This window comes from Engystomops pustulosus, chromosome 1 (genome assembly GCF_040894005.1).
Source record: "Engystomops pustulosus chromosome 1, aEngPut4.maternal, whole genome shotgun sequence".
Lineage (NCBI taxonomy): Eukaryota > Metazoa > Chordata > Amphibia > Anura > Leptodactylidae > Engystomops > Engystomops pustulosus.
Genome location: NC_092411.1, coordinates 94,738,313 through 94,752,987, shown reverse-complemented (window position 1 = coordinate 94,752,987; position 14,675 = coordinate 94,738,313). Strand labels below are relative to the sequence as shown.

At 43.6% G+C, this 14,675-nt stretch overlaps 1 protein-coding gene across 1 annotated transcript in view; it reads left to right on the top strand.

Annotated features, from left to right (window-relative positions):
* Positions 1–894: 894 nt before the first annotated feature.
* The window catches only part of MED13L (mediator complex subunit 13L), an 87,459-nt gene continuing 73,678 nt past the window's right edge, over positions 895–14,675 (top strand). Inside the window, exon 1 of the mRNA XM_072148118.1 lies at positions 895–1,818. Coding sequence (XP_072004219.1) covers positions 1,747–1,818 — 72 coding nt within the window. The 5' untranslated portion in view covers positions 895–1,746. The remainder of the gene's footprint in view (positions 1,819–14,675) is intronic.

The window sequence follows — 14,675 nt, the reverse complement described above, 5'->3', positions numbered from 1 at the left end:
TTGACATTCAACCTGAAATAATGCAGGTGTAGTTACAGCCTAACATTTAAATGTGCTGGCAATGCTTGTGACATAGTTCCCACAAAGTGCTTTGTGGGCGGTCCCATTCCAGATAAGTGCTGATAGGCCCCGCCTATAACTATGTGCAATACAATACAACACAAGTTTTCAGTTTGGCAGGGATAGGTCAGGGCACATGCCATAAATGAGAGCGGGTTTTGTGGTCACTTACCACTAGGTTTACATAATAGATTCAGAAATGACTGGTCTGACATGCTACTAGTGCCCTGTCTAGTGTCAGATCATCAGCTCATTGCTGGAATCCTGGGAATCACCTGCCCTTGTTCTGTAATGTCATGTGGCTCTTCCCATTTTAATGGCTTGTGTGACCCAGCTTTCCTAGAAGTCCTAATGGTCTGTGATCAGCTAAGATTCCTTGAATCAGCTTGTGCTTTGTCCTCTCTGTCTCTGGGAAAGCTGGATGACAGATTCATGTACAATGAGTGGGGAGAAAGATGGAACTAAGAGGAGGACAACTCAAGGACTATTGACTACCCGCCCCAGCAGCAGTCCCATGTAAGGATTACATGTCGCACTGGTGGAAAGGCGCGCATTCTACTATTAGCTTCCATTGTGTGGGTCTGCTCGCCCGGAGAGCTATAGCCGATGCAGCACCTCCCAGGGCGGTGGTGCAGACGGCAGGGCAGGGGTCTCCTCCTGCTCCGGTATCGCTGGCTGTGATGAAACAATCGCTAACATCTCTGATGCGACAACAATAGCGGCGCTGACAATCAGATTATTAATAGCCTCCAATTGAGCGCTAAGGATTCCCATGCACACAGCGACCTCTGGCGGCGCCGCAAGAGAGACACAGGCGTGAGGCCTGAGAGAGACACAGCGGGAGCTCGGACCCCCCCCCTCCCCACTTCGCCGCCCCGTCACGTGAACGCTCTCGGCCAACCAGAGTCCGTGTTGTCGCGGCCGGACGCCATTGCTGCTGTCAGAGAGGCGAAGCTCTGGTCAGTGTGTGAGAGAGAGACGAGCGGCGGGAGAGTCCAGGAGCCGAGCTGCACAGCGAGCCCCCCGGGGAGGCGGGCCGAACACACGTCCCACGGCAAGGCCCGGGTCTGCTGGCACGGAGAGAGGACGCTGCTGGACTAGGCCCCTGAGGCCTCCTACTGTGACACGGGGCGGTCTCCCCCCTCAGCCCCGATTACTGTGTGTGTCTCCCGCCGCCTGCACTGGCACAGAGGAGGAGCGGAGCCGCTTGTGTGACTGGGCGGATGTGGCCGGCCCTGAGCGTGTAGCCGGTGGCTGCCCCGGGGCCCCTACTCTCCGGGAGCCGGGCACCGCGCAGCCGCCGCTCAGCCTCCCCATACTGGCTGTACATTCCCTGAGAACAGGGGGAGGCCGCTGCGCTTCCTTCCCCTCCTCTTCCTCTCGCATCCCTCGGCATCAGGCCGCCCCTCCCCCACACGGGTGACTCATTTCTCCGCGCCGGATTATCTGCCCCGTCTGGGGGTATCGGAGCTGCCCATCTCTGGACTGGGCCCAGGACATGTCGTGATCGGGCCGGCGGCTGTGATTCGTCATCCCCAGCGGCTCTGTTCTCTGTGTGTCCCCCCTCCCCCCGCCTTCAGGAAGGATCGGCCTGGGCCTGGTCTGCAGGCTGCCCCATTTCGGATCGGATCCAGTATTTCAGCTCTCAGACATGCCCAGCTCTGGTAGCCAGGCACCTGGAGGATCATGACTGCGGCGGCGAACTGGGCAGCCAACGGGGCGAGCCTGGAGGACTGTCACTCTAACCTCTTCTCACTGGTAATGTTATGTGTGTCATATGTGTCATCCACATTGTCCAGCACCGTGCACACTGGGGGGGTACCGGAGCGGCTTCTCATTGGCCATTGTCACATTGTCATGTGCACCTGGTGCAGTGTCACCTGCCTCCTCACTAGCTGCATCATCTTGCTGGAAATCTGTGGATGATCATCTGTCAGAGGTGGTCCATATGACCATCAGCAATATGATCCACAGCGCAGGTGACTGGACAGCAAGATGTGCAAGTTATATGGTGGCAGCCTAAACTTTATTAGGTTTAGTGACAATGGGTAGCGTGGCATGACCCCCCCCCCCAGAATGCAGTGGGATAGGATAAAAATCCCTATAATTTTGCATTTGATTTGTGCACTTGTAGTGAGATGTCCGAATTCTTCTTGGTCCTTTGATGTCAGACTTGGTTTGTCCATCTCCTACAATGGTTATTGCTACTGTTAATTTAGCCCTGTATGTTGCCACTTGTCATCTCTCTATGGCGGGGCCATTTGTGAGTAAATTTGCTGCAGGTATTCATTGGGGTTGGTGGTTGTAGGAGTCGTCTTTATCTGCTTAGGCTAGTGTAGTGTTACTCTAATGGGGAACATTCTATCTCATGCCCTCGTAGATGCCACTGACAATGTAAGGTCTATTACTGATAGTGGTAAGGAGGATGACAGCTGGCAATGTGGTTGTTATGCTAAATACTGTGGATACATTGAAGTTACTTTCACCCTCTAAATCTGATGACATAAATGTGCAATGCAAACACAGATGTGACAGTATTTAGACAATGGCTATGTGACATGGCAGCACACAACTTTCCTGAACTCCAGAATGGTCCCACCTGAGTGGATTCTCAGGAATATCTAGCAGGGTGCATGGTTCTGCACATACCCTGGTTGTATCTCTGCTTTCCTAGGTATGTGACCTGGGCATTTACTGTTTTTTTTCCCTCTAGTAGTTCTCCCTTTCTGAGAATATTCTCTATCAATTTCAGGTATTTATCTTGCTGTAATTTTGATTTGTGCTGGTTTTTGTAATTTTCTTTCCTGGGTGCTGAACATGGCTCTGTAAACCCCATTAGCCGGATACAAGCGTGCCTGCATAACGTGAATTTTCCGTGTGTGTCTGGCAGTTCTTCTTCTCCTACCTCCACTAAACGAATGAGAAATCAAAGTCTAAAGTCTAGTCCTCTTCCTGTATTGTATTCTAGTGCACAGTACTGTAATACACCTTGTAAATTATTATTATAGTCGTGGCCAGTTTCCGCCTACTGAGAGCTAGTAATATCCATTTCTTACTGACTGGAGTGAATTAGGTTCCTAACACCTGATGTTTTGGGTTATTTCCTATTGATGTTTATGAACATTATTATTGCTCGTCCATTAGAATGTCTAATAGCTTGTGGCTTTGTGTGGATGGCTCCTGGAGTCCACAAGTAAGCCTTGTGTGTTGGTGGTTGACTTGGGATAATGTTTAGCAGATTGTTCTTGGAGCAATGTCCAGTATGTAATCCTCATCCTCACATCTGACATCATCTCATTGCTGCATTGTTGTCACAGTGGTAGACGCTGGAGTTGTCACATCTTTCTCATTAGCAGCTCCTGTCTGTGTCGCCATGTGTCACCCGCTGCTGAACAGTTGTCTGTGTGACATGTTCTTGCTGCATTGCCTTTGTTTTGTGTTTACATCTCATTTCATCCGCTTCTCCGTACCCTGGATGCATGTGCCCGGCCTTGTCTCTACCTGAGGATCTTGTCGCCCTAGTGATATTAGGCTTCCTCTCCGTGCTGTTTAGGCTCCAGCACTAGGTTACACACTAATCTTCTTGTCTGGCTAGTACACTATGCAGTTATACTGTAATGTATATATGTTTGAATCTGGAGAATTAATAATTTTGTATTGTATTCTGTGACAAAAAAAAAAACTTTGCATCTGTTCTGGAGCATTGGCAGAGACTAGAGCTGGATGGCAACCTGGGATATGTTGTTGTTGCATAGCAACATCCGATCTCAGCCAAAGCATAGCTTCACATACTGTCTGCCGACAGGTGAAGTGCGATGTGCCTGCAGCTGAATGGGACACGGTAGTCTTCATGTTGTCTTACCAGCATGGATATAGACCTAGTCTTCATTTTACTGAGAGGGTTATATCAGGCTGGACTTGTCAACAAGATTGTTCTTCCATTCAGTGGCAGTATTTTCCTGTTTTTAATATTGAGTTCTTATACATGGAGTAGCCCATCACTTTGTAATAAAATTATATCTTTTGCAGTTTAAGGAAGTCTACCAGCTCCCATATTGTCTACAAGTAAAAGAATATACAAAAGCATTGTATTGGGCAGTGTATAAGCTTTCTAAATACAGGCAGTCCCTGACTTAAGGACACTTGATTTACAGACTCCTTCCAGTTATGGATGGACTTCTCTGCCCTCTGTGACCTCTGGTGAAGCTCTCTGGATGTTACTTTAGTCTCCGGCTGCAATGATAAGCTGTACGGTGTCTGTAATGAAGCTTTATCAATGAAACCTGTTCCCATGACAGTAAAATATTTAAAATCAAATTCACAGGGACAAAAAACATTTTTGTCTGGAGTTTAAATTATAAAATATGCCTGTTCCAACTGCATACTAATTCACCTTAAAGGACATCTACCACCAAGATGGAGTGTAAACCAAGCACACTGGCATACTGGTGTGTGCCTGGGCACTATAGGTGTTATTGGAGCCTGGAGTCCCTCGGGCTAATTTGCATAATTGGTAAAGCCTTATTTTCTTTAAAAACAAGGGCATAAGAAGCTGAAAGAAGAGCGGATCCTGTAAGAAGGGGCGCACATCAAAATGTCATTGTGCTTGGTTTACAATCCTTTATACTGAAGAACCCATCTTGTATCTAATTCGGGGACTGCCTGTATGCCTTTTCTGCTATACTGTGATTTTGAGATATCTCATGGATATCTTCATGACAGGTTTGTATGTGTAACTACCAAAAATATTTCTCCTTAATCACAGATCTGGAAAATGATGTTGGGAAAGCTTTGCAAATACTCTATACAATGCTGGTATTCATTTTTGGGTTATTTGTGAGTTCATTTGCTGCAATACATTATATTTTGTTTGTATTGCACGTTCTAAGAGCCATATCTTTTAACATGGTATTATATTTACTCAAGGACTTGACCATGCAGCTGCTTGAGCTCTTGCATAATACAGTGAATTATGTCTGAATTGTCGTGTATTATGTGTGTCAGTGCAAACCTTGCAAGCACCTAAGAGCCATTGGCACATGGTAATTGTAGCACTGGGCTCCAAAAGGGCGACTTACTCGTTTTTTTCCTTCTATAGATGTCAGGGTTAACTAGGACAACCGCATGTAAACTGTTAGATGTTTTGCTGCCTGGGATTCCAGATACATCTTTGAAGCTGGCTATTACAGAATAACATCAGCTGTAATATAAAGATTATGTGGACACATGGCTAATTCTAAGGATAGGCCATTGCTAAGGATAGACCTATTAAACTTGGGCACCTACCTAATGCTAAGTATAGGCTTGTACCAATATCAGTTTTTTGTGACATAGTTAAAAATAGCCTGTGCGGGAGGTTCATTTCCACTTTCTGTTATAGCAGGAAAAAACAAATGGGCTGCTGAACTATTTTTCTTCTATAAATAGCGGATGGGTAACGGAAGATAAACTGAAGTCAATGGGAAACGAAACGTGAATGAAAGACTTGCCTGTGGTGGTGTGGTTGTAATGAAAGCTGCTTGTGTTTGCATTGTTGGTTTTCACTGCTTGTTTTTGCATCTTATCAACATGCACTATAAGGTACATGTGTGAAAGCATTCTCTTGGTCGGTTTACTGCTATTACAAATATTTTCCTAAGGCTACATTCAGACGGCCGTTGCCCGCTGTACCGTAGCACGGCGGGCAATGGTGGGGAGAGGAGGAGGAGGTGAGCGCATGTTCCCCTCTCCATAGGAACATATGGCGCTTGACACCATACTACGGAGAAAGATCTTTCCATGTGTGCTGCACCATACCGCTCCCGTTGGGCGCCGTGTGCCCATTGCCGTCTATGGGGGATGTATATCGGCTGTATATACGTCCCCCATACGGCAGTGTGAACGCAGCCTTACTTTGTGAAACCTTTTTTTTTTTTTTTTTTAGAATCCAAACTGGCTGTATTAGGTCTAGTATTTTGCAGGATGAGTTGAAGTTTTCTTTTTTTTTTTTTTTTGTTACCATTTTAGGGACATACAACATTTTATCACTTTTTACTTTATTTTTTGGAGGTGAGGTATGAACTTTTGGTGCCAAATTATGTAATAGATATTTACCCTAGGATGTGAAAACATGTTGTTTTTCCTAATTTCTCAAAGATTAAGGGTGAAAAGTCTTTGTGTGTATATATAATAAAGTGGGTGACATAAATATTGAACACCCAATTTTCCTGGAAACTATACTTGTATAGGTGCTGTTAATGTGAAATTCTCATGAAATGTCCCTAAATGATGTCCCTAATGAAAAACATCACAGAAGTATTGAACACTTTAAGAAAGAGATGCAAAAAGCCAGAGAAAGTTATGACTCTAGCTGAAATACATCAGTAATTAGAAAGTTTTTTTGACACTTGGGTAACTTGCCCTGGAGTGAATGCAGTCAGAGAAAATCATTCTGTGCGCTGGAGGGATTTCCCAGACTGACCCTGGTATCACTAGACTGAACTCAACATCTGAGTTTACTCCAGGAAATTCCTCCACTGCATGGAGTGATTTTCTCTCATTGCACTTGTGGACAAGTGGCCCTAGGGCAGACTGACAGTGGAAGCGAAAACACATCTGTAAGTGTCCATAAACCAAAATGGCTTCAGTGAGAAATACACCAAAATGTCAATGTGAGAATGTAATATTTCCTTTTTCAACTGATGGCCTTTAAAAGGGTATCTCATTAACAAGGTACCAAGCAAGAAACCTCTCATGATGGGTAAAACCAGTGAGCTGTCTCAAACTTTCACATCCGTCTTATTCCAAAGCTTAGTCATGGAATTGCTCACTGAAGAATTACTTAGAATTGGAATTACTAATAAACTACTGAAGGACCCAGTGAACACTGTTTGGGCTATAGTACAGAAGTGAAAAGATCATCATTTCACCATATGATTTCAGTATTATTTGAAGATTTGCCCAAGAGCCAAGTATGTCTTGTGGAAAGCTACAGAAGAAGCTTGAATCAGTAGGTACAACTGATTCCACGAAACAATAGACTCAAACCCCCTGGCATGTATGCACGCTCACCATGCTAGACTCCATTGCTGAACACAAAGCATAAAAGGGGGCATTCAAAGACAGATCTGTGACTACTGGTAAAAAATGGTCTGGCCAGGTGTGACAAAAATCAAACTCTTTGGATGCCATAATGCACAACATGTATGCAGGCCAAAAGGCAATGCATATCACTCTGAAAACACCAGACCCTACAATATAGAGGTGGGAACATCATGATGTTTTAAGCAGACGGCTCCAAACTTCATGTAATACATGGAAGGATGAAGGGACAAATGCAATGAGACATTCTTGAAAAAAAATATGCAAACATCTACTGTGATGATGATAAAACAATGGTGGATATTTCAGCAAGATAATGGGGTAGATGGTTTAAAACAAAATACAATTGATACACTGGCGCAGCTGTAGTTTGATATGGTTTTGTAGTTGTCTTCGCAGGTACAGCTAGTGTGCCTCTCCACTACTAAAAAAGGGGAATACTAAAAAAGACTTAACTGTGTACTTGCGCTGACTAGTAGTATATATGCCAAGTAAACTTAGATGCAAAGAACTTAGTGAGTGGCGGGAGCGCACGCCTGCAGGGAAGGAGCGTGCGGCCTACACCTCGGGACCCGGAGCACAGACAGGAGAGAAAAAATAGATTTCACGCGGATACAGTCGATGGGACTGACTTCTACACATAGATTCGTGGTTAATGTTACAGATCATGCTTGACAAAGGTCGACTCAGACCGAAACGTCGCTGAAAGAATCATTTGGATCTGTTATTACTTTATATGATCTTCCTGTGATTTTTATGGTGGAGCTGTATACCATATAATATGATATGAATTAAAAGAAAAAGAAATCGTTAAACTCATAAAGGATGTGTGCTACGTGTTTTTCTACTGTATATTGGGGTTGAGTACCCGACGCAAGCACCATCCACTCTACATAGGAGTGCGGTACCCCTGTTTTTTCGGGCAAAGAACTTAGTGTGTCGTGGTTTAAATACTGATCCGAGAAGTGTACTAACCGATGTCCGGTAGCACCCTCTAATGATCCGGGGAATGTCCAAACTATACAGCTCCTGTTGCAGGTAAAAGTTCGCGCTGTTAAGCGCTCTTGCTCCTCGTTCCTTGTAAATCCACACGGTAACAAATCAGTTCCGAGAGCCCCGGCCGGCAGCTCTACTGAATCTGTTTGAACGGAGGTACGGGTGGCGTCACCTTCAGTACGGATAGTCAGAACCTGTATTAACCTTTCTATGCCAGAATTCTGGAGGAAAAAACTCTCTGAAATACTTTTTCACATTTATTAAGGGCTTTTTAACAATTTTTTTTTAGGAACTTTTCCACCTTGTACAGGAAAAGGGATGTAGTCTTGCGCTTAAAAATTTGTGCAGCAAAAAAATGTCTGTTACCAAAAATGTAATTGTGTTGACACTAGATCGAGTAATAGATGGTGAACAGTATGACTAGACAGTCCTAAAATACTACCAGCCGGTGATGAATCTGTTCACTCATCTAATGTCCACACACTGATAAATATCTCCCAATGATTCCAAACGCATCAGACACACAAAACCACAGAACCTTCAAATTTGAAGATCTTGGGGGAGATTTATCAGAAGTGTTTTGAGGTAAAACTGTTCTAGTTGCCCATGGAAACCAATGAGAGATCCCCTTAGATTTTAGGAACTGCTTCCGGAAAATTAAAGCTTAGATCTGATTGGTTGCCATGGGCAACTGGAACAGTTCTGCTCTGATACTTCTGATAAATCTCCCCTTTTGTGTGGAAGAGTGTGCCAAAATGACACCCGAGGAATGCATGTGCCTAGTATCTACATACAGGAGACTTCTGGAAGCTGTCATCCTCATAGTACAAACTATTAAATACGTTTTGGGGTGTTCTATATTTTTCCCTGTGCCATTTCTCATAATTACATATTAATTTATGGACATGTAAGTTTTTTATTTCTTTGCCAGTGTATGGGACGGTGATAATTTCTTGTCAATTATGCCGTGGGAGATAGACTTGCTTAGGAAATTGGGGAGGTGTTCATTACTTATTTTACCCTGTGTGTGTGTGTGTATAGTTCTGTACATGTTCAATTCTAAAACTTGAAGTGCTTTACAATATACTTTTATATTCTATTATTATACATTATTGGACATGACATCTACAGATTCCAGCCTAGTGGACCCATTGCTTGGCACCTGAAGATCATTGTTCTCCGACTAACATGGCAATCCTTCAGCAAGTTCCCCTTATAGATGCCGATCCTCTGTGATCTCTGCCATTTTCTTACTCTGTTTGTACAACAATGTTAGTGCTGTGCTTGATTGATAAGATTTGATACGTAGGGTGCAGGGATAGGTGTGCTGAAGGAGCAGGGGTATATAGGGGGAGACAGAGTAATAGCGTGTAATGCCAGATCACCTTGGGGGTTAAGTAGACACTGGGGTTCATAATTGAAGACATTCATTTTAGAAGGAAGGAGGCCACGGATAACAAATATAAGAAAATGACCCCAGTCACAGTGCCGAGATCTATAAGTAAAGTACCCCTCGTTTATCATGCTAAATGTTGATGAAAGATTTCCTTTAACCTGTGCGAAGAACTATGCCAATGCTCTAACAATTAGCTGCATTATTGGGGCGCAAACTTTTAGTCAACAAATAGGAGTCCAATGAGCCCTCCCATAATGGATGTAACATAACTGATGGCAGATTATTGGTGCAGGAGGCCATGTAGCGGTGAGTGCAGCTGAGAAGTCCTCACTGCTCCTGACACTGCTTGTATGTGTCTAGGTCAGGACCAAAGCAGAGCACCCACAAGTGAGGACCCAGGATTGGTAAGTACTTGTTAGCTTTACTGTACTGACCCCGGATCCTCTCCTTCTCCTGGTGCAGTTCCGCACTGGATCCTGATGCCAACACACACGCCCAGCACAGGACACAGAGCAGAGTGGCACATAGAGGACAGAAGAAGCTGTAGTCTGGTGCAGGGAGGAGGGTTGTAGGGATGGTAGTGTAGTGAAGGATGGAAGTTTGGCTTAACATCTCCACAGGCCTGCTTAACCTGGATACAGAGAAAAACACAAATCGTTTGCTCTGAACTAACCACCTCCTGAGTGTTGTTCAGACGTCAAATGCAGCTCTGTAAATTCAACCAGACTCATGTGCTAAATTCTCTTACCTAAGCCCCCCTAGCCTTGCATAGCCATGAATTACTATTACACGCAGTCTTCCGCTGTTCCGCTTGGATGGCAGATTGCCGCGCCCCTGACATCATCGGAGGGTGGCGATCAGTTGCAATGGCAGCCTACAGTTTGAGACTAGTTGGCTTGCCATGAACCGTGATCTGTCTTTCACAAGCTCAGAGATCTGTTGACATCTGTTAAAGACGTAAATGTATGTCAAGGAGCTGGAATTATCCGAGGACCTGGAAGTACATTTACATTCACAGTCCTTACGGGGTTAAAAGTATGAACCCCTTTAATATGACCGTCCCCTAGCAAGAAGGGGTTACTTTACTGTCAGACACAACTGGGGCATTCTCTTGTCCAAACATCCACATCTGGTTGCTTTGGGCAACTCCTTTGCTTTTAACACTCTTGTATTGTTTGTGTATCCACATCCTTGGAAAGACTTGGATAATGTAGCAGGGCTTCCTGCCAGCATCTTTTTGTGTGTTTATAGTATATATTATTTATCTTTTTCATAGATAATAGTGTCTTGTGAGTTCTAGGTGCTATCGTGTCTTCTGTTCTATGCTCATGTATCAGGCTTCTCGCTGGGTTTGAGTGAGTGCAGCCCACATGTCCACCAGAGCTGCTTGTTCAGGAAGCCTGTGATAAGATTGCTCCCCTGCGGCTTTTTGGCCTTTCCAGCTCCGATTTCTCTACTGTTCCTGACAATTTCAGTGCTTATAATAGAAAACGTGCAATTTACTTGTGAACTTCTAAAAGCCTTTTCTTTAGGTGCCTCGCCTTACCGCTAGCCCCGGCTGTATACGGCTTTCCCAGTTTGGCTGTATTCTTAACTTGAGTTGTAGTCACAAAAGCAAATGTCAGTATTTTGCATTAATAACAGTCATATGTCGCTTGAATACATTTATTATGAGCAACATAAAGCCTGTTCGGCCTGGGAATAAGTAACTTTCATAAGTTGGTTGGTGAATGGATCAGGGTGGCATTAAAAAAAAAAAAACACACACACAAAAAAAACAGTGATACTTTTTTTCAGACTGACTTTACTGGTTTTAAGGAAAGATTCTGGGTTAAACGCTAGACATGTTCATAGACTTATCAGCAGAGGATGACACAGCATAGTAGACTACGTTATTTCTTCCTGCTGGTTGCTGTAAGAAAATGGAGGACATAATAGTCTATGGGAGAGGACCGTCTCCGTTAATTGAGACCTTGGGTCTACCCGTGGTGTATAGCTACATGCAAGGACGAAAGGCGACCTCCTGAACATTATGAGCTCCACCTGCTGACAAGAAGTCAGATCCATTCTGTATGCATATACTGCAGGATACTTTACAGTCCTATGTCAGGAACTCCTCCAAGGTTAAAGCAATGCGTGAACCTAAATAACCACTTGTCACTCATGTTCTGACCTTCTCCTGGTCCCCACTGGTCTAGCTTATGTGCAGGTGTGTGGTACCCACGGCCTAGCACTCCCTGCCCACAGGCACACACCAGTATGTCAGTGTACAGTCCTTCATTCGTGTGCTAGATGTTCTTTTAATAATGCATAGCTGGGCAAATCCTAATCACCATGGTCCATCATATCTTCTGAAACTACTAATGGTGATATGTAAAGAAGTTTTACTCCTCTGAGAGCTCATTGACTCTGCAGCGTGCCCTGGAAATGCCACTTCTTTCCACTGCAGTGTCCACTACAGCTGTCCCTCAACATCAGAAGAGTGTTTGTACAGATATTGTAGGCCACTGTGTACAAATGTGAAAAAAGGAGAATCCAGGCATGTAGATGAAAAAGTGATTAAAACATACTTTATTACATAATTTAAAAAAAAGATGCTGGTGCCATAATAGGGTACTGATGCGTTTTGCTCTTAATTGTAGAATTATGATTACATGGAGGGAGAGCTGAGGCTTTTCTCTTGTTGTACAGTAACCTTCCACCCACAGCCCTTATGATCATACTGCTAAGAGGATTGAAATTTAGGTGTATCTGAAAATGGTACAGCCAGATTATGAATACTAATTTTCTTCATAGTTATTGATGTTTCTACTTTGTTGGCAAGTTCAAAGTGGAATCGGAAAGTGTAGCAACATTTGGGCTTTGGGATCTATACAAGCTGTACATATTCTTTCAATCATTGCTACAAATTAAGTACTCTTCTTACCTGCAAATAATCACTCCTAATTTGAGTAGTTCTTTTTTTTAGCCTCTTGGAAACTGTTTAGTCATAACCCTGCCTTTGTTAGAATCTGCTCGCTGGTGGAATTTTGGAATAATATCCATCCACTAACCTCTGCTCAGTCTGTAACCTGTTACCTGTGCTCTATTACAAATCCTTGCCCTAGTTATCTGAGATCAGAGCTGTGGTGTGAGGATGTTAGGCCAGGTTCACAAATACATACGGGACAACAAGCAGGTGACTTTCATGTGTGTGTTCAGTCCGTTTGGCAGGGAGGTTGTTGTAGGGCAGTGCTTCCATTTGTTTCAGGTCCTTGTCCTCCATAGCATGGTCAGCAGTATTGCTTGCAACTTTTCTTGTCTTCCATACCATTGCGCAAATTTTAGGGTGTACAACTATGGCCTAATGTACTGTATCTGTGTATGATGGCACATGCACCAGAAATAAATCTGGGCCACTTTAGCTCTCCAATTTGCCAGGGTAACTGGATAGCTCTCATTCAGTCTTGATGAATGTGCTCTTTATGTTCACATTCAGCAGGGGCTGTTACATACATTTTTATTTTTTTTGTGTGTGCTCCTTGCTGTGTTTACTTTTTATTTTCACTTCCCATATTACACCCTATTACCTTAAGCTCTCATAATATTTGCATCCCTTTGTGAAGGAGACTCGAAGATGACTGGAAAGTCCGCCTGCCAATAGACTTACATTCTATAATATCTGTCCTCAGCTTACCCATCCAGTTCTGTTAGCTGAATAATACATGTAGTTTCATACAAGTGTGCTGTGCCTTAGCTGTTGCTTGTAATGCTCCTGTACCTGTCTGCAATGCAGCTCCTTTTTACCGCCTAGGGCAAAAAACAGCTGTAAACGACTGGTTTTGGCTACAGATGGTCAGCACTTTCTTTGTGGCAAGTCCTTGCCGGAATCTGTAGAATGAGAATAATTCTGCAGATTGTGGCGCAATTTTCAATCTTTGGCAAACATTTTCCACATTAAGTAGATGGATTTTTTTTTTTTTTTTAGATCTGTGGGTACAGTTTAAAAAAAAAATCTATTTGTGTATTGAATGTGAACTATGTTTATATGCTGAAAGACTTGTGGGGGTTACATTGTTCATCTGTATTCTCTCGTGTACATGACATGTGAGTCTTACCCTATGCCACTGGATGGAGATGATGCTGTCCCCATGAGCACAGCAGCATTATACTTGGATAAGAGCTAGATAATGAGATCTCTTCTACACCTCTTCTAACTACTGTCATTATCGCCAATAAACAGACCATAGTCTCTGGCCATAGTCTCAGACCATAGCAGCTGCTGCCAAAACACAAGATTTGGACGGAGAATAGAACGCTCTGGCTGTAATTATTTCAGCGTAGAGATAATGTTCTGGCCGCACAAAATAATGCAGGTTTATTAATACCCAGTGTATAACGTGAGCTGTGTGTGCGACCCAGCCTTACCTGGTGGATGACAAGTATTTTATCTATTGTGTATTGCAAGCAGATTTTCTGTGTTGAAAATCAGCAGCGTAGTATCAGCGCAGTGATGGGATTTGTCTATCTCATACACAAAACGCAGAAAAAATTCTCCACCACTCGAACTTTGATTGTTTATTGTGACCGATAACTGAAATAATTGGTTCCCTGTTACTAAAAGCAGCCGTACGCTCAGATTGAATACAAAAACTCTGCTTTTATATTTCTATGAATGGCTGTGACTACTGCCTTCACAAAGAATTCCTGTGCTGACTGGACTGTTCTTGCAATGATCCAATGTTAAGGGAATACATGGATAAAGAGTTACTTGCTAAAGTTTATGCAGCATTGCAAGTACAGAATGTTTATTAAAAGGATGGTCTTTCCCCATCTAGACTTTGTTCACTTCAGGATGTCATTTACTGTAACTTTATAATTGCATGCGTTTGAAAACCAGGCATGTTGTACATTTGGTTTAGACTGGGAGGGAGATGGGATTTATTTGGGTTATCCAAAACCTCAGATGTATTCTGCAGTTTTGATCAGTGGTCGTCATTGCTATAGGTCAGTGATGGTGAACCTTTTAGAGACCGAGTGCCCAAGCTACAACCAAAATCCACTTATTTACATGGAAGTGCCAAAATGGCATTTTAAGCAGTATCTTATTGCTTCCTGTTCTTCCACATCTTTCCATCGTATCGGCCCCCTAAGGACACCAATA